This window comes from Arctopsyche grandis, chromosome 2 (genome assembly GCF_051622035.1).
Source record: "Arctopsyche grandis isolate Sample6627 chromosome 2, ASM5162203v2, whole genome shotgun sequence".
Taxonomy (NCBI): domain Eukaryota; kingdom Metazoa; phylum Arthropoda; class Insecta; order Trichoptera; family Hydropsychidae; genus Arctopsyche; species Arctopsyche grandis.
In genome coordinates, this window is record NC_135356.1 from 34,778,452 (window position 1) to 34,806,335 (window position 27,884).

At 35.0% G+C, this 27,884-nt stretch overlaps 2 protein-coding genes across 4 annotated transcripts in view; one reads left to right on the top strand and one right to left on the bottom strand.

The window, feature by feature from the left end:
• LOC143922985 (uncharacterized) overlaps window positions 1–5,036 on the top strand; it is a 36,132-nt gene extending 31,096 nt beyond the window's left edge. Inside the window, exons 6-7 of one of the 2 annotated variants that reach the window (XM_077446455.1) lie at window positions 3,413–3,518; window positions 3,603–5,036. In XM_077446455.1, coding sequence (XP_077302581.1) covers window positions 3,413–3,518; window positions 3,603–3,707 — 211 coding nt within the window. In that variant the 3' untranslated portion in view covers window positions 3,708–5,036. The remainder of the gene's footprint in view (window positions 1–3,412; window positions 3,519–3,602) is intronic. The other variant, XM_077446456.1, reaches the window with a different exon arrangement.
• A 6,258-nt stretch (window positions 5,037–11,294) lies between these two features.
• Best2 (bestrophin 2) overlaps window positions 11,295–27,884 on the bottom strand; it is a 124,716-nt gene continuing 108,126 nt past the window's right edge. Inside the window, exons 6-10 of one of the 2 annotated variants that reach the window (XM_077445922.1) lie at window positions 18,622–18,750; window positions 15,825–15,932; window positions 15,467–15,703; window positions 13,430–13,706; window positions 11,295–13,358 (exon numbers count right to left, since the gene is read on the bottom strand). In XM_077445922.1, the coding sequence (XP_077302048.1) occupies window positions 12,583–13,358; window positions 13,430–13,706; window positions 15,467–15,703; window positions 15,825–15,932; window positions 18,622–18,750 (1,527 nt within the window). In that variant the 3' untranslated portion in view covers window positions 11,295–12,582. The remainder of the gene's footprint in view (window positions 13,359–13,429; window positions 13,707–15,466; window positions 15,704–15,824; window positions 15,933–18,621; window positions 18,751–27,884) is intronic. The other variant, XM_077445921.1, reaches the window with a different exon arrangement.

The window sequence follows — 27,884 nt, forward strand, 5'->3', positions numbered from 1 at the left end:
GAAACAAAGGTATGTATATATGTATATATATAAAGTCATAAAACCATTAGTTTTGAAAAAACATATACATATTTTTTATGCGTTTATTGATTTTTTTTAATATAAAAATTGTCTATTCCTCTATAATGTCATTATATCTGTATATTCATTGGAATAATATTATGCAAAGCGATTTATCTACAAAAAAAAAAACATATTAATCAAACTGTTATCTTCACTGTACATACATATATATGTATATATATATATATATATATATATACATATATGTATGTATTTATCGTATGAATAAGTGCGTTTAAAGAGCAATACAACCATAAATGAATTAAAATAATATTGTATTACTTACATACTTATAACATATATGTATATGCCATTGCGTGTGAATAATTTATTTACCTGGTATTTGGGAATTAGGTTAGGTTAGTTTTGGTGTTTTATTTATTTTAGGTTTTATATTTACTTATTTACTAACATACATATGTATATATTTGTAAATTATTCCATTTGAGGGTTAGGTTCCATTAGGCTATGTGTTCAGGTTAGGTTAGGCTATACGTATATAAATTTGTAATACTTTCATTTGAGGGGTGGGTTCTATTGGGTTATTTATTTTGGTAAAGTTAAGTTAGGATATATATGTATTTATGTATTTAGGCTAGGAAAGGTTCGTAGCTTCACTAAATCCAGACCTAAACTAGAATTTAGAAATGTGTAGAATTTGAAATAGAGTCGGAAGATTAATAATTCAAAAGCAATATTGAGTAGGTAAATTATAAAATAAAAATCCTGTATGTGTCCATAGTAGGGTTTCAATTTACTACCCTAACTTGTCAATCTCGCAAATATACTTTTCAAAAACAATGTTTGGTACTTGTTCATTATTAAGGCTTAGGTTTCGCTCTCGAAAACCAATTATTACGCTTCGCTGCGACATCAAGCTTCGACCATGTATCAACAGATGTCTCAAGTGCTGAAATCGATATTCGCGCGCGTTTTTCACGTTTGGAAACTAACACATGTGATATACGGTAATTGGACTATACGTCACATTGGGGTGGTCACAAAGACAATTTTTTTCATGAAAATCGCGAATACAAAATATTTGGCACTCAAGTTCTCGTTACTATGATAGTTATCGTTAGTATGATGGACTTTTCGGCTGCCAGATGTTCCGTTATAGAGATTTTAGTGACTTTGTGACGAGTAATTTGTGACCAGTAATCACCGAACCGTGATATACATATGCACAGTGCCGGTTTTAGGGGGGGGCTGGGTCGGGCGGCGCCCGAGGGCGCCGCTCGATGCGCCAAATGCGCTTTAAAATTTAAAATTAGAGCGCCAAAAGCCATGCAAAATTTAAGATTAGAGCGCCAAAGGCGAAATTTTTTTCTAAGGGTGTTTGGAAAAAATTGCCCGAGGGCGCCATTGGGTTTAAGGCCGGCACTGCATATACATATGCTTGAAGAATAGTCCAGCTGGAGTCCATAAAGTTTCGGTTAGTTCCTCGTCTCCGCTCATTTCCCCATTTGATAAAGTCCCACATTCATTCTATCCGTTCACGGACGCCATTATTACATATGTAAATAAGTGAAAAATGCACGAACGTCATGAAGCGTATATCATCTACAGCCATTCACCATCCACTGCTGGACGAAGGCCTCTCCAGCACGCTTCCACTCGTCTCTGTTTTGCGCAACTCTCATCCATCTCACCCCACATACTTTTCTGATTTCATCCTCCCATCTCCCCTTTGACCTTTCTTGCACCCTTTCACATTATCTCGGGTAAAATTCGAGCACTTCTTTCGTCCATATATAACCCGTTCTTCTAGCTGCGTGGCCTCTCCAACACGATTCCACTCGACTATGTTTTGCGTAACTCTCATCCATCTCACCCTACAGATTTTCCTAATTTCGTCTACCCATCTTCCCTGCGGTCTTCCTTTTACCCTTTTGCATTCTTTCGGGTACCATTCTAGCACTTCTTTTGTCCACCGTTCGTCCATTCTTCTAGCCGCGTGGCCCGCCTTTGACTAACATACCTTTGACTAACTTCTAACCTACCTATTCCGTTATGCCAAGCATACAGCGCTTCACACTTCTTTTAGTGCACTGGACTTTAAGCAGCATTCTGGCGTTTAATGCCCAAGTTTCGCATCCATGCGTCATCGGTTGACGGACTATTAGCCAAATGGACACTTTGCCGACTGACGTTTGGCCGAATTGACATTGCACTGACGGAAATTTGGTCGAACGGACACTTGGTAGATCGAATATTAGACCGACGGATATTGGCTGAATGAAAATTTTAATTGCTATAACCACTACTCTTTTCATACTTCTCACCCACGTATTCCGTTTATTGTCTTTCCTCGCAATGTCAAGCATACAACGTTCCATACTTCTTTGAGTGCATTGGACTTTGTGTAACAACTTGGCGTTCAATGTCGTTCAAAGTTTCACATCCATACGTCATCGGTTGACGGACTTTTAGCCGAATGGACACTTGGCCGACGGACGATTGGCCGAATTGACATTGCGCCGACGGACACTTGGCCGAACGGACGCTTGATCGAATGGATATTGATAGCAAAACACATTGATTTGAAGATCTTTTTCTTCAGGCAGAGTGGCATTTTTGATTTAAACACCGCACTCATTCGTCCAAATCGCCATTAAACACCGCACTCCATCCTAATATCATACTTCTCTTTATTTCTTCTTCTTTACTACCGGACCTAAATATAAATAATTATTTACTACTTCTACTATTTTATCATCTAATAAAATGCTATCAAGCATGCGATAAATATGATAATAATAATATTGAAACGTATATACATACACACATGTGTATAAATGTCACTGTTGGAAACTCGCGCGAATAGATTTTATCAATTGAGACATCTGTTGATATATTGTCGAAGCACTTTCTAGAGCGAAAACTGAACCTTAATAATGAACAAGTACTCTACTTTTTAAATTTTGTCTTTTAGAATTATTCCTAATATGCCAAATATTTTTCACAACTAAAATAATTATTATAAAATAAAATTCGAATTCAAAATAAATCATTCATTTTTTTCCAACAATTTGTAAAATTTGTATATACAAAATTTGTATGTAATTTTGTAAATTTGTATTTAATTTGTATGTAAAATTTGTATATACAAAAAAAATTATAACTTCATACAATTGAAATATATTTTGTATACAGATTTTTCATTCCAAATTGACCCTTTTGCATTTAATTTCAAATTGACCCCTTTTCAGTGTCAATTTTGAATGAAAAAGGGTCAATTTTAAATGGAAAAGGTTTAATTTCAAATGAAACAGGGTTAATTTCAAATGAAACAAGGTCAATTTGGAATGAAAAACCTATATATCTGATCATACCTTAATCTGTGTAGCCGTGGTGGTGTGGCTGAGCGCAACGGATCCGTCTCCGATGCCGAGTCCGAGGATGAAAACGACGAAGGCGACTATACCGTATACGAATGCCCTGGATTTGCTACGGTAAGTTGTTGCACTGAAGCGATGGCAAAAAAAACACACACACACACACAGTTCAAGCGTATATTACATCCGAATTGTTTTCAGACCGGAGAGATGGAAGTGAAGAATCCGCTGTTCTTGGACGAACCGGCACCGGCTATTCCCGCACAACAACAATCGGCCTCCTCCTCCAACCCTAAAAAAAATTAAAAGGATACAATTCAGACAGACTTACACGCACGCACACATATGATTAACTGATTGATTGAATTTAGCATATTTAGTATTAAAAAAATTTTATTATATAATACATACATATAAATTTGATGTAATGGGGTTACCATAACCTGGCCAGAAAAGACAACAACCAATCCATATGGATTTTAGATTTATATAGTTCAGAGCCCTTACTCATTGTTTTTTAAATACAGTTTCATATACTATTAAATGTCCAGGTCAAGGTCTTTCATATACCCACATATTGTCTAAAAAATGTTCACATACCTACACAGATACAACTGTTGGGTGTCCAAACGTCTAAACTAACATCTTATTAAATGACATCTTATAGAACATGCAGTGGCGGCAGAGCCCCTATTTAGGAACAACTGGTGCACTGACCCACAAATCTTTCTCCTAACCAAAAAATATAATAAATCATCTCACCTGTCACTTGCGAGTGGCACTAAACAAAATTTTGAACGGTATGCTTTAGATGCAGCGGCGGTTCGTTAGAATTCAAAGGGGGTGAGGCTGTAGAGAGATTAACGGAACTGCAGTTGCTCAGGCTGAAGTACCGGTTTATCAAATGCAGACAAAAATATCATGCATATGCACCAACTGGAAAGTCTGCAGTCCCACGGCCCATATGGACGGAAAATATAGTACGCATTTGTGCTATATAGGAAGGGCTGTTGCCTCGTAGCCTACAAAGACGAGCCGCCCCTGTTTAATTGTCAATTAAAATGTCACAATTTTATCATTGCATGTTTTTTCAGAATACATAATGAACGAAGTCGATAATTTTTTACTAAAAATATGTTTAATTCGTTTTTTAGGTAAAATGAACTGAATGTATTTTTGGCTTTGGTCTGATTATGCCCCAGCTGTTTTTAAATTTAAGAGCTTCCTCTGCAAATATGTATATGTAGTTATTTTGTGAACATTTTCAATTTATTGTCCGAAATGCACTATATATAATAGCCTTAATTGCCATACCAGCCATATGGAAATTCAAGGCCTCAGTAAAAAGAGGCTGTTTTCCACATAGAGAAGACGACCGCATATGGTAACCCTGGGTAAAATTATACTATATTAATATACATACATATATAATTATTTGTATTCAGTCACTTCGCACAGTCTTCATCACTTGTTAGATCAATAAATAAATAAGCAAAAAAATAAAAAGAGAGATATTGTATTCCGTTCTGTAATATCATACACTTCTGTGATTCTTTATACAAGTATATCTATACAAAAATATATGTATACACCCGGCTTTGAAAAATCTTGACTATAGATAAGTCTTAATGTTTTAAATAAATTATTAATATATATAAAAAAAAAAAATTATTGAATGTTTCAAAATGTGTAAATTTTATTCATAGTTTATAGTGCGTGTCTCATGGCTGAGGTGTCACGCATAGTGTTTAAGATCCATTTTTAAAAATGTTTTAAATGTATACTCACATATATATATTGAAGTGCATATTACAGGCAATTTAAAAATATTCAAGTATAAGTAAATATAACCCATGTTTAAATATATGCATATATATGTACACACATACATATATATGAAAATTATTTAGATTGTACGGTTGTCTATATTTTTTATTCGTATATAATACACATACAATACACATAAAAACACATACACACGAGTATAATATATAATTAAAGATGTTAAATGTATAATCTTAATCTATTATAATGGCAAGTAAAAAGCCACTTATTATTAAAATTTAATATTTTTAAATTATATCATAGATAAATGAGAGCATCTAAATTGTATTTGGAATTATTATAATACAAATATTTTTTCTTTGTTCATATTATTGTTATATATAATCCGATAGCGGAAATTAATTTATTTATTGTAAAAAAAAAAAATAGAATTAATTAATAGAAGCTTTTTGTTTCAATGGATAGATCAATATTATTCACAGGATTTTGATCTATCCATTGAATTCGAGTAATTCTAGTCAATTCTATCCAACAATTTTGATGAAATTACTCGAATAAAAAAGCGATATGTTAAAATCAGAGTGTTGAAGTTGTAATTAAATTAATTATATTTATATGTAAAGCACTTATTTTATGTATACTTAATTTTAAATAATATATGTAATTTTGCGAGCTTTCGAGACTTTGAAAGTTCTGCTTTTATTCGTGTTAGTAAGTAAGCAAGTGTATACAAAAAATATATTTAAAAGAAAAAAAAATTAAAAAAAAAAATGGCATTTCCAAATTATTACGTCTATATTTAAAGACGATGCCAATTTAAATTTATAAACTATTTTTGGTGTATTTAAAAAAAATGAACTTTAGAAAATTGTCAATTATGTATACTTTTCTATACCTTTTATTCATTTTTCAATTAAAAAAAAGGAATTTTAAAATTTTACGAGGGATTTGAACATTTGTCATGTATGTAATAATATTAAAATTTTCACATATATACGTGTGTAGACTTTTAAGGATTTGTATTTTTAAGAGAATAGCTATTTCACGTTGATTTTAACGCAATTAATAAAACCACTTGACGTTTTTCGACCAAAATTTCGGTCAAAACGGGCTGAAAAAAGCATTCATTACTCCCACTAATTTTTTCTATCTGTCACATGTTTTAATATGTATGCATATTTGCAAAAAAAAAAAATATAAATGTTTTGAATTAAATTTATGTATAAGATAAATGTGGACATTGAAGTCAAAATCTATTGTCACCAAATATATCATCTGCAAAAATACTTAGTTAATTATTTAAATAACTGAATGTATTTTGATGTGAAAAGTATTATATATAAGAATAATATAACAATACACACACACAAGTATTTCATGAAATGAAAAAGGCTTAAAATAACGATTTATTCGTAATATATATATATATATATATATATATATATATATATATATATATATATATATATATATATATATATATATATATTTATATATATATATATATATATATATATATATATATATATATATATATATATATATATATATATATATATATATATATATATATATATATATATATATATATATATATATATATATATATATATATATTACACAGTAGTCAAGCTGTGCGTCCAGGTAACGTTTTCTTACTATACACACATATATTGATTGATAACGGACAATTCAAATTATGATCAAGTGAAATGTGAGTATTTTTCGTGCTCGATGCATATACATATACTAGCTGTATTACCCGGCTTCGCTCAGTATTTATAATATAAACCGCTTAAAATAAAATTAAAAAAAAATCAAAAAAAAGGCCCCTGAGCCTTTGCCATTTAGGGCTTCGCCCCCCTTAGCTGATGCATTTAAGGGCTTCGCCCTTCTGCGCCCCCATGATTAAATGCCGTCTAGGGCTTCGCCCCTTTTAGTTTTTGCCTTTTAGGGCTTCGCCCCTCCGCGCCCCCATGATTGAATGCCGTCTAGGGCTTCGCCCCCCTTAGTTAATGCTTTTTAGGGCTTCGCCCCTCCGCGCCCCCATGATTAAATGCCGTCTATGGCTTCGCCCCCATGATCAGTTGCCGTTTAGGGCTTCGCCCCATGAGGCTGCGCCCCCTTCAGGGCCCCATGCGGCTGAGCCCCATAAGACTGCGTCGCATGAGGTTGCGCCCCCCTGCGCTCCATGAGGCGGCGCCCCCCTGCGCCCCATGCGGCTGAGCTCTATAAGGTTGCGCCCCATAAGGCTGCGCCCCATAAGGCAGCGCCCCATAAGGCTGCGCCCCCATCGGGGCCCCATAAGGCTGCGGCCCCTTCGGAGCCCCATGGGGCTGCGCCCCTTGTGGCGCCCCTGGCGGGGCCCCATGAGACTACACCCCTTGCGCCCCCGCGGGGGTGAATCCATTGAATCGAAAATAAACAAATCGGCGCCTATGAATCGAAAAAAAAAAAAAACGAATCACGTGCCCGATGACGTCACCGATCTACGGACGACGAACCAACGAACGAAGGATACATACATACATATATATATACAAAGTCTCTTTCCAAATTATAGATTACTAGCTGTATTACCCGGCTTCGCTCAGTGTTTATAATATAAACCGCTTAAACATGACTAAGCTAATTTAATTAAAAAAAAAAAAAAAATTTAAAAATTTAAAAAAAAAATAAAAAAAAAAATTAAAAAAAAATAAAAAAAAAAATTAAAAAAAAAATAAAAAAAAAATCAAAAAAAAAATTTAAAAAAAAAAAAAAAAAAAAAATCAATTTTTTTTTTTTGCCTTCTAGGGCTTCGCCCTCGGCACCCCCCTGAGCCTTTGCCTTCTAGGGCTTCGCCCCTCCACGCCCCATGAGCAATTGCCGTTTAGGGCTTCGCCCCCATGATCAGTTGCCTTTTAGGGCTTCGCCCCTCCGCGCCCCCATGATTCAAAGCCGTCTAGGGCTTCGCCCCCCTTAGTTAATGCCTTTTAGGGCTTCGCCCCCCGCGCCCCCAAGATTAATTGCCGTTTAGGGCTTCGCCCCTCCGCACCCCCATGATTAAATGCCGTCTAGGGCTTCGCCCCCCCTAGTTAATGCCTTTTAGGGCTTCGCCCCCCACGCCCCCAAGATTAATTGCCGTTTAGGGCTTCGCCACCCTTAGCTAATGCCTTTTAGGGCTTCGCCCCTCCGCGCCCCCATGATTAAATGCCGTCAAGGGCTTCGCCCCCATGATCAGTTGCCGTTTAGGGCTTCGCCTCATAAGGCTGCGCCCCATGGGGCTTCGCCCCATGAGGCTGCGCCCCCTTCGGGGCCCCATGGGGCTAAGCTCCATAAGGCGGCGCCCCATAAGGCGGCGCCCCATAAGGCGGCGCCCCATAAGGCAGCGCCCCATAAGGCGGCGCCCCATAAGACAGCGCCCCATAAGGCTGCGCCCCACGGGGCTGCGCCCCTTGTGGCGCCCCTGGCGGGGCCCCATGAAACTACTCGCGAAACGAATAAAACAAATCGGCGCCCATGGATCGAAAAAAAAAAAAAATCGAATCACGTGTTCGATGACGTCACCGATCTACGGACGACGACGACGACGACCAAGGATATTTACATACAAAGTCTCTTTCCAAATTATAGATTAGATATAATTATAGATTAGAAGAAGATATGATATGATATACAAAATTAAATATTTTAATATTAATACAATCGAAACGTTTCCTTTTTAAATAACAAATCATAAAAATAAGTCGTTTCGAACGACGTAATCAAATCACAACAAATTCTCACACGTTCAATTTAAAAAATGTGTGTCCAAATGTTTTATCTCTTTTTTTTTGGAATTGTATTATGACTTTTTCCAGTGTTTTCTAAAAAGACTTAAATAAATTTAATTCTCACCGTTCGTTTTGTTGTTTTGAACGAGACGTGTGACGAGTGAGATCTTCGCGGAGCCGGAACGAACGCCGCAACTGAACCGCTCGCTGTATAAGGAATAAGGTTTGTTCGGAGTGTGGTTGTTAAATAAAGAAACGAAAATAATCCATACGACTTTGGGAGAGTTCAATATAATAATAATTATTTTAATATAAAAAGATTTATCACAATTATACATTGATTGGTCTGCTCTGGCTCTACCACTGACAAGTACAAAGGTTACAAAGTGTTATTTGCTTACTATTTTTCTTTCACATTTCGTTCGATACACATTTATATTAAGTAACATATCACATTTATTCAATAAAAGGTACAATTATCAACATAATCATAGCTTTCGTTCCGTCGAGTTGGTCTACAAAAATACCTACGGAAAGATCTACAACACTTTCAAACGACGATCACAAATGAAAGTACACAAACAAAATAAGTGAAATTTCAGACAATTCAAACACTATAATAATACTTTCGCATACATTACAGCGATCTTCACACAATTCAAGCCGAATAATCATCATTGCTTTGGTTTTTTAATAAGTTAAAAGCCTCTGAAAGTCCCCGGGTGTAATTTATTTTTCATTAATATGGGCTGTGGGGCTGCAGGCCTCCCAGTATAATACATATGCATGCTATTTTCGTTTGCATTTGGTCACCGGTGTGGTCCTCAAGCCACTACAGCCTGATTCATCTCTGCAGCCTCCTCAATTTGAATTATCAAGAGCCGCCACTGCTTATATTACATATAAAAAGTTTAAAAATTAAAATCTGATTAATTTTCTTCAAAATATTTCAGACTGAGAAGCTTAAACGCATTGCAAAGCCAAAACAATGAAAAATTTTCGTCAAATCGAAGACCACTCTAATATATATATACATATACCCTCAGCAACGGAGTCTGATCTGTATTATATGATAGATGCGCCGATTAAAACGGCATAACTATTGCTTATACACATATATAATTATAATATCTTAAGTATCTATGTACATATAGGCACAGTTTTTATTTTTTTTAGGAATTTTTATATAGAGCAAATCGCATACGACGGGCCGTAATGTTGAAAATGTAAACCATATTTAGGGCACGGTTCAAATTCGTATCTAATCCCAATCAGTATACTTAGCATTTTATATATATATATATATATATATACGACTAGAGTCTGGGAGATTTATCGCAGATGTTCTGAATGCTGAACGGCAGCTAGACACTCCGTCTGCTTGAATTCATGTCTGGATTGATTGAAACAGACTTAAAATTGATGTAAATGCATCGAAAATGAATCTGCTGTCAATACTTCATTGGACAAAGCTCCCAGCCTCTATATATGACACATTCTGATCACGTTTGTCCCCTCGATTGGAAACCTTTTACTCGTATGAAAAAAGTAAATGTGATATTGCATAATAATAACAACAAAAAAAGTGTAACCTATTCATAAATTCATTCTTTATATGATACGATAGTCGTGTTTAAACAAAAAATAGACTACACTTAAATGTATATAATTATTTTTCTACGCAAGTATTTGCTTAAAAACTAAAAGTGTATAAATTTGGAATGATTACAACCATTTGGGACGGAATAATAACAATTCACAATAACTTAAAGTGTAAACTTATTCGATAGTCAAAAAAAAATTCAACTAATACACCGATAAAAATACTGAGTTATGTACACATTTAAAAACAAGCATATAATCTGTCTTCTTAATTACATTTACATCTCTATAAAATCATGTACACATACGGATATGTACTCATATCGGATGCATCAAAGAAATGGATAATTGATTTATTAAAATATATTATACGTATCATAATCATATGAAACTATGTCATAAAAAACAAACCTAAGAATTACTTAAATACGCTAATCACAATATCATACTGAAGTTTTGTAATATTAAAAGATAAACATAATCAACATTTTGCATCATCGTATAATAATAATCTCCGCATAACTAAACCCCGTTTGGATATATCGAAGCCGTTCACAGATCACATATCGTACAATAATGAATGATATAAAAATCTAAACAACCTATCTAAATATCAAAAGATTCTATATAAAATTATAAATAACATTTCATCAATGTCTATAAATTATCATATACATAAATTGAAAACAATTTTTTAAAACGATGTCTTGGCAAGAGTGTTTTATTTCCTTATTTCTTTTTTTTTTTTTTTAATTATTTTTAAGAGAACAAACTATACTTTAAAATCATACACTACAGCTCTCTTTCAACATTTAAATATCCAAAACATCTAGAATAATTTCCACGTATATTTCATCCCATTCATTGCCAGTGAAGTCCTTGAAATTCATCACATATAATATTTTGGGTTCTATTATTTAATAAATAAGAAATTCCATTACATGAGTTCTCTTCAGAAAATTTTTTCCCAGGATTTTTTGCATTTTGAGAGCCAGTTTTTGAAAGCAAAAGAAATTTGAAATCATTTATTTTTAAATAAAACCGTTTTTTTTTTATTATATTACCTACATATATATATATTTACAATATAATTTTTTTTGAAATAATCTAAGCTATGCCTGGCGAAAATGAGTCTGGAGATAACACTGTCATTACCCGTCATAATTCTCGTTTGAAGTATCGAATATTTTACACATCACTATAATAATATTGTATTGATTTACACTTGAAAGGATGAAGTCGTAATTTTTCACACTTTGTTAAGAGTTAAATAAAAAATTTGTTCTGTATTAAATGGCGAAAGTGAAACGGTTCATAAATCAAATATGAATTTGGGCAGATGGAATATCTATTTTGTCATAAAGTTCCCAGCCTCTAAATAGAAAATTTTAATACAAATAAAAATATTTATTAATTGCTGGTTTTGCAAACTTTAAAAATAATTTCACTAAAATTTAAACCCTTGTTTGAAGCCATACATGCCGATTAAAAAGGAACTTAAATTAAAGTTAAAATTAATTCTCAAATATCATCAACAAACATATACATATATATCTTAATATTGTTAGTATAAATTTCAATATTTAAGCAGACAATTCAACCAAGTTGAACGGCCGCATGTTGTGTACGTATATTAATATAAATTCGCTAAGCAGAATGTTCTTTAATATATAATTCAAATAGAAAATAAATATAAAATTGATAATTACAGTTACGTACAGTGTTTGCATCTCACGACGGCGTATTTTCCGTCGATTTTTTATAACTTTTACAAAAATTGGTCACCAATACAGTTTCAATGTACACACACATACTTGTTTCTTATACATTTAAAACCTGCCCAATAGAATTTGTAAAATACGCCTTCGCGAGTTGGAAACACTGTAAGTCGCTGTCAAATTTGAAACTACTCCAGCATCATTTGTTTGGCCTACATGGTAGGATTCCTTCCGAGCTGCTCTGCGGAAGCTCTCGCACGTCGAACGTCAAATTTAACTATTATATATTCCATTAGTTAACGCTATCGAAACGCAACGCGCTCAAACGTAAACCTCGCCTAATTTACTAGAACTTTGTTTGCGGTTTGGTTTACTTTCTTTGCTTTCGTTTTCGTTATTCTGAGAGGTGCATGTGGCCGCTAGCGATGATAACATTGAAGGCATGGTCAACGTGGCGTTCGCCAATCCATTGGAATCCAAAGCTGAAGACATAGCCTGATCAGTCGCCTCGTTTTGCTGACCGCTGTCCATCTTAGACGTGGCTATCAACGACGAGATGGTCGTTATCGGAGTGGACGCCGTCGACGGAGTCAACCTTGACGTGATCAGCGACGGGGATAGTCTAACGAGGGATTGCATAGTTACAGGCGTGACAGTGATCGAGTGGAGCGAGTTTGAAGAAGTGGAAGATAAGTTCAGTGCGGAGCTATTCGTAGTGGACATCGGTGCCGTAGACGTGGAAGACGCTGATACAATTTGAGATACGGCTACCGGAGTAAATGTCATAGGCGTGGCTGGAGCTGTCAGTATTGGACCGAGACCTGGAGATAAGACGGCTTGAGCAAGTGCAGCTGTCCCCGGGGAGCCGGGACTGAGGGTGTTATTCACAGACCCGCCGTCCAATTCTTGAATCGGAGACAGAACGAGCGCTCCTAGGACGGGAACTTCGTTCTGAAGAGAGTGGTGTGCCATCAAAGCAACACCTACTGATGAATTGTTACTCAAAGCTGTAGCTATCTGCTCTCGGTCCGGTGTTGGGATGCGCGGACGGTTCCGAACGTTCAACGGAACGGCCGAACCGTTCATCTTTTGAGTGCCTGAAAAGCATACGGAGAAATTTGTAGTGCAATTTCGAAATGAATACATTGAAATGTGAGTGAAATGTTACCTTGTCTTTTTGCGTGGCCTCGTACTGATTTGCCGCCGAGGACTCGCTCGTTGACGGACGTTTTTCTCTGGTGACCGGTCGTCGGCTGGGTACCGTTTGGAGATGAGGTCACGTCTCCAGCTTCCGGATTCGAATACACTACTGAGTTCAGAGAGTTTTTGGTGAACACGCCGCTGGAGGAGTATGCCGTAGACACGGAGCGCATGGATCCCATTCTTGATATTTGACGCTGGAACCAATTCTTGCGTCTCTCGACCAACGGTGTATCTACGCTTTCCTGAATTTACATATAAAATATAAATATATAAAAGAAACGCTAAGGATGGCATTTACAAATGTATGAAAGTGTTTGTATATTAGTCCTAGATTTTGTCTAATACTAACTGAAATGCTCGGCGTTTCTCCGGAGGGTGAAAGTTGAAAAAAATTCAACAGATAAACAAACAAACATTCATCTTTATATAGTAGATTATTTATTTGATTTATTATTATAATAAATACATTATAAATTAAGGTGACCATTTTTTCCAAATTCAAACCAGGACATTTTTTTCCAAAAATATGTTTCTAAATACTTCAATTATTTAGAGCGAAGATTAAAGAATCATGGACGCACATTTATGAAAAAGAAGAATTCATTTTCTTGATTAGCAAACATTTTAAGGTTTCAACATTCAATTACTAGACTATATATTGTTCATCAAAGTAAAAAATCCTTCGGCTGGTATATTTGTTCCTGATAAATGGAAACAACACGTGACTTATTTGCCAATGTTTTTGTAGGAGACATCATTTTCGCCGAAGAATTTATATATTTATCCATCTATTAGATAAAAATAATCTATTTCATAAAATGGGTACTGGTTTTATCTCACGACTTACCAGGACAGATACTCAAATATGTAACTAGTACTGTCTTGGTAAAATCAGTACGAATGGTCCCCTTATTATAAATGGATAAAGAATAATAATAACAAATTAATGACCAATGTAATCACATCAGTTTTATAAAAAAAAACAAGAACAATAACAAATTAGCAATCATTCATCTCATTCAAATAGACTCGTGTTGAATTTCATAACACTGACAGTTCATCAACACGACAATCAAACAGGTCCAAATACTCATCTATCACATTAAGGAACCGGATAGCCTTTACAAGAGACGAGTTATTGAAAGCAGACGTTTTTGCAAGCAATAGGTTGGAAAAGTCGACGATGACGCAAAGCTCTACCGCATTCAGTTTCAAAATTTAAGTTCTGATAAAACCGAAGGGTTGTCAATACTTCCCTTTAAAACTCCAAAGAAGTGTTTGGAAATGGCAATAATTCTTCTCGAAGATAGTGAGTCAAAGCCTAGTACACCTTGTAAAAAGGCAGTGGAAAATAAATAGAGGTAATATTTATATATCCTCATGTAAAGGCATCGAAGAAACTTTTTTTTAACTCTTTCTAATCAAGAGAGAGAATTTAATTTCAGTGGGACTCCAAATTACAAACCCAAACTCTAATATGCTTCGGACAAGCGAACAATAAAGCAACACCATTATACTTGGATCTTGGATGTACATAGTGAGCATTGCGCAAAACAAATCCAAGCATTTTGGTAGTCCTACAGCACATATCTGAAATATCTGGGGTCAAAAATTTGAAGTCACTCCTAAACAGTATGACAAGATCCACAGTTGAGTCAGCTATAAGAGAACTCAATAAGGGACATTATGATTGACAATTTCACTAATTAATAATAGGCTACATATTATTGCTCCTCATATGGTCTTGAAAACATCTTCAAGAATTTCCAGAGTCTATTCCTTTGTTGTGCATATACATATCTATATAGTTGGTGTTTGCATATGACAAATACTTAGAAAAGGCTTACAAAAATGTATACCAAGAAAAACTAAGTGTAGGATTAATATTGAATAATTCTTATAGCTTCCCTCGGTGAGGATTTGAACCCACAATCTCTCAACTGACATACAAATGCTTCACCAATAAGCCACAATGTGAGTACAATATGATAAAAATGCTTACATAGTCTGCGTATGTGTCATCAGTGTGTGATTTTCTCGGAGAGGTGGGCAGATTGGCATATACAGACTCAGACGGAGGAACCTTATAGTGATCTGCTGAACCAGGAGGTTCCCCTTTTCTATACTGTTCAGCAGCTAACGTGTACGGTAAATCTCGAGGCACCACATCCTCCCAGTACTGATCTCGCAGCAGCTCGGGATGTTCCTCGTGCATCTCGTCGACGATCATGTAGGCGGCCTACATAGAAAACATAAAATTAATATTCACATACAGTTTAAAAAGATAGATGCACAGTCAAATTTTAATTTTTGATATAAGTAACAGCCATAATTAAATGTTGAAAATTTATTTCACTCACCTTAACATGTCGGTCGATGAGCCAATTCAGTTCAAAGTCGTCGTCGTCTTCGCCGAAGGGATTAATAAGGACTTCAGCAACCTTGAGCCATCCGAGGTACATACTGAACTGCAAAAGATAAGTCACATACTGTATTTATAAGCTCAAGGATAAATCCAATATGACATTTTCCTTGTAACCAGCATTGAGCCTAATACGGTATATACCAAATTTATAATGTTAAAAGTGCCCAATTCAATTCTCTACACACACATGACAATAATTTGGTGTTATTTATGCAAAAAGGATCTATCTGTTTGATGTGAGTAATACGTATTTAGACAGCTGTATATTTCAGAATCTTTTTTTGTACAATACAAAAGCAAACTTGGAATGAATTTTAAACATGAATACAGATGTATGATTGAATATCATATACACATTTTAGGTTTCCATGAAACTTTTTCCATGAAATTAAATATAATTGCTATAACAGTCTGATATATAATATTAAAAAAGTCGGAATATTGAAAGGTTTCAGAAATACATACATATATTGTACAAAAAATATATTTTACATATAATTTATTTACAAAATATATATGAAAATCAGTAGAAGTAGTAAATAATTATTTATATTTAGGTCAAATAATAGATATGTCCGGTTGTAAAGAAGAAAATAAAAAAAAAGACGTATGAAATTAATATGGAGTGCATTTGGACGAATGAATGCGGTTTTTAAATAAAAAATGCGACTTTGTCTGAAGAAAAAGATCTTCGATCATTGTGTTTTGCCAGTGATGATGTATGGATGTGAAACTTGGACAAGTTGCTACACAAAATCCAACGCACTCAAAGAAGTATGGAACCTTGTACGCTTGGCATAACAAGGAAAGACAGGAAACGGAATACGTGGGTGAGAAGAATGACAAGGGTTGTGGATATAGTGGATAGAGTGAAGAGATTGAAATGGCAATAGGCGGGCCACGTGGCTAGAAGAATGGACGAAAGGTGGACAAAAGAAGTGCTAGAATGGTACCTGAGAGAATGTAAAAGGGTAAAAGGAAGACCGCAGGGAAGATGGGTGGACGAAATTAGGAAGATGGATGAGAGTTGCGCAAAACAGAGACGAGTGAAAGCGTGTTGGAGAGGCCTTCATCCAGCAGTGGATGGCCAGTGGCTGTAGATGATGATGATATGAAAATCGTCGCTGCAGAAAATTTTGTTTCCAATGTTGTTTCGATGTTATAAAATGGAAAAAATATGCATCGCAGGCGAAATTTTATCTACACAAATAATTGTTTATACGCCATTTCATAGGAGAATTTATTTGGAATGTACGCGTTCCTATTTTATCATGACTTCTTAAAGTATACCTGTAAAAAAAAGGGTTTCTAATTTGGTATTAATAAAATCTAGCTATTTTTTATATAAAAATAATTATTTTTTTATGAAAATACACATAAACAAAGACATTCTTATTAAAAAGGGAGTCGTTGGATGAAAAATATAATAGATAATGCAGAAGAGTATCCTAGATAGTAGATATATGTATGTAGATTGAAAGGATGTTGAACACAATGAGATGTTGAATCATAAAATGAAATGCGAAGATGACCAGTGCATTAAAATCTACAATTAAGAAATATAAAAGAGATTTTAAGACTCTTATTAATCTGACCATTTCAGATATAAGTCGGATTTTCTTTGAACCATTTCATCAATAAATGCTTGATTTTTTTAAAAGAAAAATTTTACTCCCTATTTTTATAATTTTCTTGTTTAAACTATTATTTTTGGCAGTTAAAAGGTGCTATTTTGAACAGAAATGTTTGTTTTTTCAAATTCAATATATTAAATGATTAAAAACTTTTCAGTGCAGTTGTTCTTGATTTTTGAATTTATTATTATAATACAAATAAATCTAATCAAACTTGATTAGTTATAAGCTCTGTTTTCTTTTATATTTCACGCCAAACAAATAACCTAACCTAACCTTGAAGGATTTGTAGCAATCATTAAGTCGACTTTCGTTCTTTGCAATAAATAACACAACCCAGAGGTGCTCAACTGAGCTAGTTTGTTTGAAATATTCTATACATATTAGATTACATGAACAAATTCAAAAAAAAATATATTGAAACAAAAAAACAATGATTTTGATAAAATTACTCTTATAACTCTTTTTGGCCAAAACATCCAATGAAATAAACTTCAAATTTATAATAGAACCAACTCGAACAAAAAAAAAAAACGATTTATGAAGCAGCAATATATGTACGTTCCTCATATTTTTCCTTGCATATTCTAACCCTAACAAGCTTTGACGGAATTATAGTGATTTTGGCTCAATTATTTCTGTATACACTTGTCAACTTGGCATAACCTAACTTAGACGGACTTGTAGCGCTAATTTGCCCAATTTTGTGAAAATCTGTTTTATATTTTGGGCAATTTGGCTCGGGTTGGCGTCACAAATGGACAAACACGAGCCGGCGGGTTGTTATTCTGTCTGTCAACATGTGCAAACATTGTTCGGTGTCAATAGACGTGTGCATTCTTTGTTTGCACAAATGTTGATCGTAGCCGATGTCAAAACTAGCCGAACGTGTCGCAATACGGTTTCCGATGAATAAACATGATACGATCATCGCCATTATTGCGAACAAGTAAGAGTGAAAACGCCATTTATTGCCAGAGTGGAAATGAGGATCGACATCGTTATCGAAAATGTTATCAGGAAAAAGCATGCATATAATGATTCAATAGAAATTGGTCACTGGACGGTCGCTTGCACTTTGCCATTGCGTAATATTACCTGCATAATGGCGAACAAGGGCACGTACACGTCTGGTTCCTCTCCTCCCTTCTCGTCATCTCGAGAGCTGATCATTTGCTTGCCCATCAGAGCAGCCAGGAAGTACGAGTACAAGCCGAGGGTTACCACCTGAAATATAAATAAAAAAAAACCGTTAGAAAACTAAAGCTTTGAGCAAATGTTCGGACAGATTCATAGGCATAAATTAATTGATAGGTACATGCATCAAATTAAGTTCTATGTATAATTATAATAACAAACAACAATTGTCGTCTTATTCGGAACCGTAGTCAGAAATGGAATAAGATTCGGAATCATAATCGAAACTGAAATAGGAATCGGGAATCGGAGCCAGATCTGAAAAAGGAACGGGAATCGCAATCGGAACCGGAAAAGGAATGAGAATCGGAACCAGGACTGAAATAGGAATCGGAACTAGAATCGTAACTAAAATAGGAAGCGGGAATTGGAACTGAAATAGGAATCAAGAATTGGAACTGAAATAGGAAATGGGAACAGAAATACATAAGAATCTGGAATCGGAACCAGAATTGGAACCAAAATCGAAACCAGAACTGAAAAAGGAATCAGAATCGCAATCGGAACCGGAATATCATTCGGAATTGGAACCGAAACTGATATAGCAATCGGGAATTGGAACTGAAATAGGTATCAGAAATCGGAACTGAAATAGGAATCGGGAATCGGAACTGAAATTTTAAATTAATTAATTCTAAGCTTTTTTTGAAATCTTCATTCTTGTTGATGCACTCACCACATAAAAACATACAAACGTACCGATGAACATGAAAAAGGTTTAATTTGAAATTGAGCAAGTCAATTAATTCGAAAATGTAAAAAATGAGTTATTTTTGATAAAAAATTTAGGCTGCAGTGGACTATTTCTTACGGCTTTCTTTAATATAAAAACGTACTATATATATTTTTTAATAATTCGTAGAGGGGAGGGTAGTTGGTAAGAAACATTCTTGGTTCAGAAAAAATTGAACCCTTTTACAATTGTTGATTTTTTTTAAATTCTAAGCTGAGTTTTAGATTTTTAGCTCAAAACGGTTCACCACCGCTGCTGTCGATGTAGGTGTACTGTTTTAGGTGATAAATTCTTACCGTTACAATTTATCATGTAAAAAAACTCTAGAAAAACACGTGTGATGCTTTCAAAGTGGTTTTCAATACGCATACATAATATGTACATATACTAGGTATATGTACATACATATATGTACATATATGATCGAAATCTGTGTATATATGTATGTAAAATTAAAAGTGCGTTAAATTTACGTCTTCTTCGAAAGGTGACTGGAAAATGTTCTCCCAAGGATTCCCAATTGCTAAATTTACTTTTCATGGCAGCAATTTCATTCTCACATCAACATGCTTATTTATTACGGTGTAAATTTTTCATCACTGAATCAGACGCTTCATGAATATTCGAACGATCACAGGTAAAATCAAATATTTGCATTGTGATGTGAACGGCTCTTTTAGCTACGTACGATTTCATACACAATAAACAATTATATTGTACTTATATACTACATATACAATGTATACTTGGGACGTGTTATTGATATGTGAAAAGACGGAAGAAGACATCTGGCGAAGAATGCAGTTCGGATGAAGTACATAGTATATACATTTGGAAGAATGAATGCTGCATCATTATTCACAGTCATTCGCCGTCCACTGTTGGATGAAGGCCTCTCCAACACGCTTCCATTCGTCTCTGTTTTGAGCAACTGTCATCCATATCCTAAGGGCCGGGCCGCACCGCTCAACTCGCGAACAACTTGGTTGAGGGCGACCAGACCAAAGCATGCAGGTAGATGGAACATGCCGCACTCGTCAACTTGTTTGTCGCACACATTTCCATACATTTTTTCGTGTCGCGCAATAAGTCGGCCGACAAAGTTGCACGGTGCGGCCCGGCCCTAAGCCCAGCTCGGTCGTTAAGTTTCTGCTTAACACCAAGTTATGTAGTTTAGCAAGACTTCCACTATAAAGTTGCCATATGGGTTGACCAAATGTGCAGAAGACACTATCTGAGTCAACCACGTGCATGTGTTCATGCAAATAGCACAGAAGTATTGCATTGAACTAAAGGTGCAAAAAGATCGAGTTGGTTTAACAGGATTTCTGCTATGAAGTTGCCATGGGGGTTGACCGGATGTGCAGAAGATACTATCCGAGTCAACTGGAGTGCACGTGTAGAAACCAAAAAGCTCATAAGTATTAAATTAAAGGTGTTGGTTTAGCAGAATTTCCGGTATGAAGTTGCCATAGAGGCGATCAAGTGTGCAAAAGATACTATCCGAGTCGGTCAGGGTGCACGTGCACAGAATAAGCCAGCAGCATAGCTCAATCGTTAAGCTTCTGCCTAGCACCGAGAGGCGCCGGGTTCAATCCCATGAGCTGACCTCGGTTGAAAATAATAACTGTAGTGCAGCTGGTCAGACCTGGATATTTGTGAGTCCAGGTCGATCGTTTCCTATCAGAGTTTGCCAATTTCTCTGATTTCATTGTTGAAACGGTTCCCGATTAAAATTGGCTAAAAACCTTCGTAACTACTATGTCACCACTATTTGAGTATGATTAATGTACAATAAAATGTATGTACAATTCATAGATGTCTCGTTAATTAGTGAGTTTTCAGTAAATATCATTTCGATTCGACATATATATGTATGTACGTCATAGTAAAAACACTGACAACAAAATGTACGAATATAATAACAGATCAAGAAAAAACTTCTATATATACTGTTTGCTACCAATTTTTCCTTTAGGGCAATAGTCTAAGAGCATTTAGCGCCATCTATTGAAAATTAATTAATTCAGTAATATTTCTATTGGTGTTTTATATTGTTTATATGTAGGTACGTATGTAGTTTTTACCATTTTATTTGTCATATTAAACAATTAAATATAAATATTAAATTAAATATATTTAAAAGGTATTTGGAAAAAAGTTTTTCTTTTATTTATTTTTTATTTAATAACTTAATAATGCCATTACCCATGCGATGATATTTCGTCGGGTACAACACTAGTTTATTATAGTTATGATTTTAAAAATTTTACATAGAGGCGGATTTGGAGTTGTTTTAACAAAACACCGAAAACAAAGAATCGGTGAGGGAGAATTATAATATTATTGATGTAATTTTGGTCATGTCGGATTTTGAAAACGGTCTGGTTTCGTCACTGGTGCACGTGTTCGCCTCTGGGCAAGGTCCCGCTTCGATTCACCTTGACATTGGTCACACTGATTGAATTGGTTCGAAATGGAACTTTTAACCAATCGAACAATTTACTCGTTTGGAATTTGAGTGTTTTAAGTGGCATTTTGTAATAAAATATATTATAATCTGTATTCGAGATTTCACAGTGTATAACGTTTGTACTATTTATAATGTGGTGAAGTTGTATTGGGAGAGTTTGCAATCACCATTGATTTCTCATTTGAAAAAACAAATAAAATAATGAAAAAAATATGAATGGATGATGATTTTGGTATGATTCTGGGTAGGTGTCGAACCAGTGACCCTCCTAATGATAACTCTTTGTATGTATGTATGTATAATGACTAAAGCCCGGACCCAGAGCGTGCCGCGTATTGTTCAAATGTTGTAAATGCATTGTTAAAGGTTTGGCGAACCTTTTTTACAAAGGATTTACGACAATGGAACAATGGGCGGCCTCTTGGATATCCTACCTCTAATAATGACATTAGAATTATGCTGAAAACGAACGAGGTGATGACGGTTAGTCATTTCACACTAATGAATAAGTACCAGGTTGTAAAAAAAATAAAAATTGAATTTTATAATATAACCAGTGGTGTAGTGCTAAATAATAAAGAACCAGAAAATATGTATCAAATATTTATAAAAAAAAAACAAATGCTAATTAACAAATATTCTTGTTGAAATTATGATGTTTTTTTATATTTTCTTAAGACTTCATAATAATAAGTAACATAATAACTAAATGAAAACAAAAATATAGAAAAGATATTGGAAAAGCGGAATTACAAAAATCATAATATTTTTAATAATTATGTTTTTCCGAATTTACTAAATTGTTGGGAAGAATATTTCAAACTTTAACCACTCTGTTTGAAAAGAAGAACTCTCTGATGAATTTATTCGAATTTTCTTTTTGGAGTCTGAGAGTGTGACCTCTAAGATGAGGGTTTTCATTGAACGGAATGAGTTTGGACAAAAGACAATTATGATGATTATTAATTATTTTAAAGACTTAGATTAAGTCGCCTCTTATTCGTCTCGTCTCAAGTGCTATTAATATTAGACAACATATTTTTTAATTTTACTCATAAAACAATTTTCATATCAATCAAAGTGCCAGAGCGGCGACCTGCCCCGACCACACCACTGAATATAACTAGTGTTTTTACCCGGTTTTGCTCGGTATTTGTAATATAAACCGCTTAAACATGGTCAATCTGATAGTAAACATTTTGTTAAATTTATTTCAACAGTTTATTTTATTTAAATTTATTTGAATATCCATTCGTTTCATTTATTAAATTAAACGTCACGGAATCTACGACCCAAACAAACAAACATACATACATACAAAGTCTCTTTCGAAATTATATATTAAGGCCTGACCGCACTATGCGGCTGCGACCTGCTGCGGCACGACACGACACGCCAAAGTTGATGGAAAAGGCAACGTGACGCGTAGTGCGTTTTATCTCATACAATTTCATACAAACAATATTTGGCAGCGCACTGCCGTGTCGTGTCGCTGCCGCATAGTGCGGTCAGGCCTTTAGACTAGTTGAACCCGGAATGCGTTGCAATGCCACAATAAGGCATGCAATTTCCGTTCCCGTTCCCGTTTCTCCATGTGCGTCGATAAGTGAATGTTTCAATTTCAAATTAATTAAACAAATTCCGACAAATTAAATGACAGTAATGATAATTTGTCGGAAAAACGCAGGCGGCGAACACATGTGAAATTATTCAATCGTTAGTTTATTTTACCCTAACAACGCAGGTGGTGATCCGAAAACATTTGAAATTATTGCCCTGCAATGCCACTCATTCCCGTTTTTGGGCTATTGTTTTTACAGGAACTATCGCGGATATACACACAATAACTCCAATTAGTTTCATTGCAACCGGTTGAATGGTATAGGAACGCATACGTGACAGACAAACATTGATTTTTATATATAGGTATATGTATGTATATATATGTATATTGTAGATAATTTTTTTCAATTAAAATTTTGACTTTAATTAATTTAGAATTGAAAGGGGTTTACTTGAAAATTATTACAAAAGTACGAAGAGAAAAATACAATACACATTAATGCATATGTGACGAGGTCAAAGCGTTTTTGTGCTTCATGAGTCGTAATTAATTCATTTAAATATTTGTTGTAAGATTTTAACAAATGTTCCTTTTAAGGTTATATTATAGATGCTATCGAAGCGTGACAGGTAATGTAAGCATACTGACAAAATTGACGAAAATAAATCGAATAATTTTTGATTTTTAGCCTTTAAATACATATGTATATTAATCATCGAGTTCTTCATATATGTACATAAATAAATAAATATACAATTTGATTCACAAAAGCCGTTCAAAATAAACTACAAGGCTTAAGGCCTGACCGCACTATGCGTCAAATGAACGATCCGACGCTTCACAACAGTGTGCGACAATATTAGGTAAACCGCACTTAAAGTATCTTTGAAACGGACGCTATTATAGTATCTTTGATAAGCGAGGAAGAAGAACAATCGAGAAAAACCAAAAGATTATGGCTACATGCTATTTCAAAGTCACGATATGAAGAAGGAGAATAATTGTCGCAAGGCAACCCCCACTCAACGACACTTGCATCACGTCGCAAACGACACCTTGCGTCAAAGTAGGTCGAAATGACGACTTTGACGAAAGGTGTCATTCTACGTTATGCGACTGTCGCGCAGTGCATTATGTCTCATATAATTTCATACAAACGATATTTGATCGCGTACTGTTGTGAAGTGTCGGATCGTTCGGTTGTCGTACAGTGCGGGCAGACCTTTAGGGCGCAGACGCATTAAATCGTACGGCACGGCATGCGTAGATTGACTCCAGCTGTGATGGGTGTATCCTTTTATTGGATCCGTCACAACAGTTAAATTAGGTAAATTGGAAAACTCTTGCAGGAGACGGTCGATCTGGTTTCAACAATCATCTAGAGTCCGGTCTATCTGGATTAAAAAATCATCGAGATTTCGGCTGTAATATGAACCCATGACCTCTCTACTGGTAAACTATTGCTAAATCAACGAACCACGTTGTGACTTTTGAGTCTTTTGGATCTTTGTGAACAAGCTAGCAAAAATCAGCAACTTTTTTGACATTTGATTTGCGAATTGACGTTTGACAGCTAAAATTAAAATGATTAATTTAAAAGTAATGAATATTTGAAAATGTGTATGTACACAGACGCACTGAATCGTACGGCACGGCATGCCTAGGTAGACTCCAACTGTGATGGGCGTATCCTCATTCGTCCGTTATTTATAAAAATTTATCCTATATTTCATCAAGAGAATCATAAGTAGAGGTAGGACGGGAAGCGTTCTTTTTCCAGGAAACAGAGCGTTTTGGGTCTATTTTCCAGGAAATAGAGCAAACTACAAAGCTAGAGTGCAAAAAAAGGTTCATCATAAAAATGAACAATGCATGGCGAACGATAAACAAAGAACGGCACGCTTCCGGTCCTACCTATAATCATCACTGTCAAACATATATGTATATGTCAATAGAAGGATAAAATATCACCGAAAACACTCCAGGGGGTCAGTTTTGGCGTGGGTGTCATAGCATAGATCAGGCGAGCTAGCATTTTTTTTATAAGTGCAAAACTATCTATGTATGTACGTATATAAAAAGGTTGTGGCTATTTGCAGGTACTATATCTGCAAATAATTGGCTATTTGCAGGTTCTATGTCTGCGAATTATTGACTATTTGCTGGTACTATATCTGCGACAGGCGCAAAGCCTTCTGCGCATGCGCGCGAACTGTCACTGTCAGCGTGTTTACTGTTAAAATTTTGTTTTATACCTCTTAAAATTTAGTTCGAACTCGTAAAGTGACGTAGAGTAAAAATATAATAAAAAAATAGTTAATATTATTAATTGTTAGAAAATTATTATCATATACAACGTATAATACCTACATACAAGTACAAGCCGCGAACTAGTTAAATGATATAAATGTATTATAATAACGTGCGAAATTTATTTTCATCATGTATAATGAACGATTGAGTAAACAAGTCTAGCATACATTAAATGTAAGAAATTATAATCGGATTATAAGTTCACGCGCATGCGCAGAAGGCTTTGCGCATGCGCAGAAGGCTTTGCGCATGCGCAGAAGGCTTTGCGCATGCGCAGAAGGCTTTGTGCATGCGCAGAAGGCTTTGCGCATGTCGCAAATAAAGCACCTGCAAATAGCCAATAATTCGCAAATATAGTACCTGCCAATAGCCACAACCTATAAAAAATAATAGCATGGAATTCTCGTGTTAGCAATACTCGTGTGCTTTGAACAAACCCTTATCTGGTGCCAGATAAGTTACTCGTCGCCGAGAAACGCCTTACGGTTGCCAAACTCATTCAGTTTCAATTTATATAAAGTTGTATTAACACGTCGCAAAATAACTATGCAGTAGGTTAGATCCATTTGGCAAAACCACGTCTGTGTCTGTACAACGTATTCGTAGTAGAATTACTTTCGCGTGTCAGTTTCTCACCGGATATTACTTCAATACACTTAATTAGGTTTAAAATTACACATACGAAACACAGGTGTGAATTAGTATGCGCAAATTGATTAAACAAGTACGTGTTCTATATTAATGAATTCGACTTTTTTTCAGCCTCGTTTTCAGAACTGAATCGAGTATTATAAAGTGAAATTTAAAATGATTACACTAACTATTGTAGCCATGTATATATGTACATATGTACGTGGAAGAAGAAAAAATAAATATACATTTATGATATGCATTTCTCAGAAATAGTTCGAATGCTTAGAAATGTGTATGTAATATGAATTTACAATACGTACTGTAATATTATACATATTATGCAAGTGTATGACTCGGCTCCACCCACGTAATATTTTTCGAGTTCTGAAAATTTCTGTAACGTCGTCGGTTCCATACAATCATTGAAGTATAATGTATAGAATAGTCATTCTTAACAAAAGTATCGCTTAAAAGCGAGCCATCGAAGAGAGAGACGGAAAGTCAGAAGAGAGACAAAAGAGTGAGGAAAAAAATTCGTGGAAGTGATCTGGACAAAACAGCTGACATCTCCGGGCACACGGATTTTTTGTGGCAACATTTTTAGGGGCTGAGAGCAATTCTATCCATACTACTTCAATGTAGATAAAGCAATAATTAGTTTTAAAAAAGAATACGGCCCTGTTTTTCAATGAGTGAGGCTGGTCCGAACATCTAGCACGTGCACATACAGATGTTTGGACTTTGTCGAACTAATACTACCACACAATTTCACTAGTAGAGCCTATTTCAAAGAGATCCTACTGCTACAGAGCTTAACAAACAACTGAGCAAAACAGCCGAAATCTCCGTCTGCACGGAGTTTTTGTAGCAACATTTTTGGAAGCTGAGAGCGCTTCTACCAATTCTACTTCAATGCATACAATAGATATTATTACAAACATATGTATATACTTGCATTTGAATTTTATTTATAATATTTTACAATATGTTTCCTATGAACAGTTTCGAAAAATCGTTGAAGTGGAAAGTGTGAAATTTTTATATGGATATTTTATTTTATTTTTACATAGATATTAGGAATACCCCAATGCGCCTTCCTGGACAATTAATTACAAACAATGCAGCATTTTATTATTACATAAATCACTGTATTTCCAGAACCTGAAGAATACGAAATAACTATTAATTATTTAATTAATTACAGAATTAATCCATTGAGACATCTATGGATTTTAGATTTGTACATAATTTTTACAAATCGTACACACAATAAATACAGAAGATTTGTGACAAAAGAAAATATGATTATTTACCAATATTGAGGAACCGTTTCAATGATAAGATAAAATTGGCAAACTCTGACGAGAAACGATCGATTTGGAGTCACAAATACCCCCAAATCTAACCAGCAGTATAGCGGATCGAACCCACTGATCACATGGTGCTAA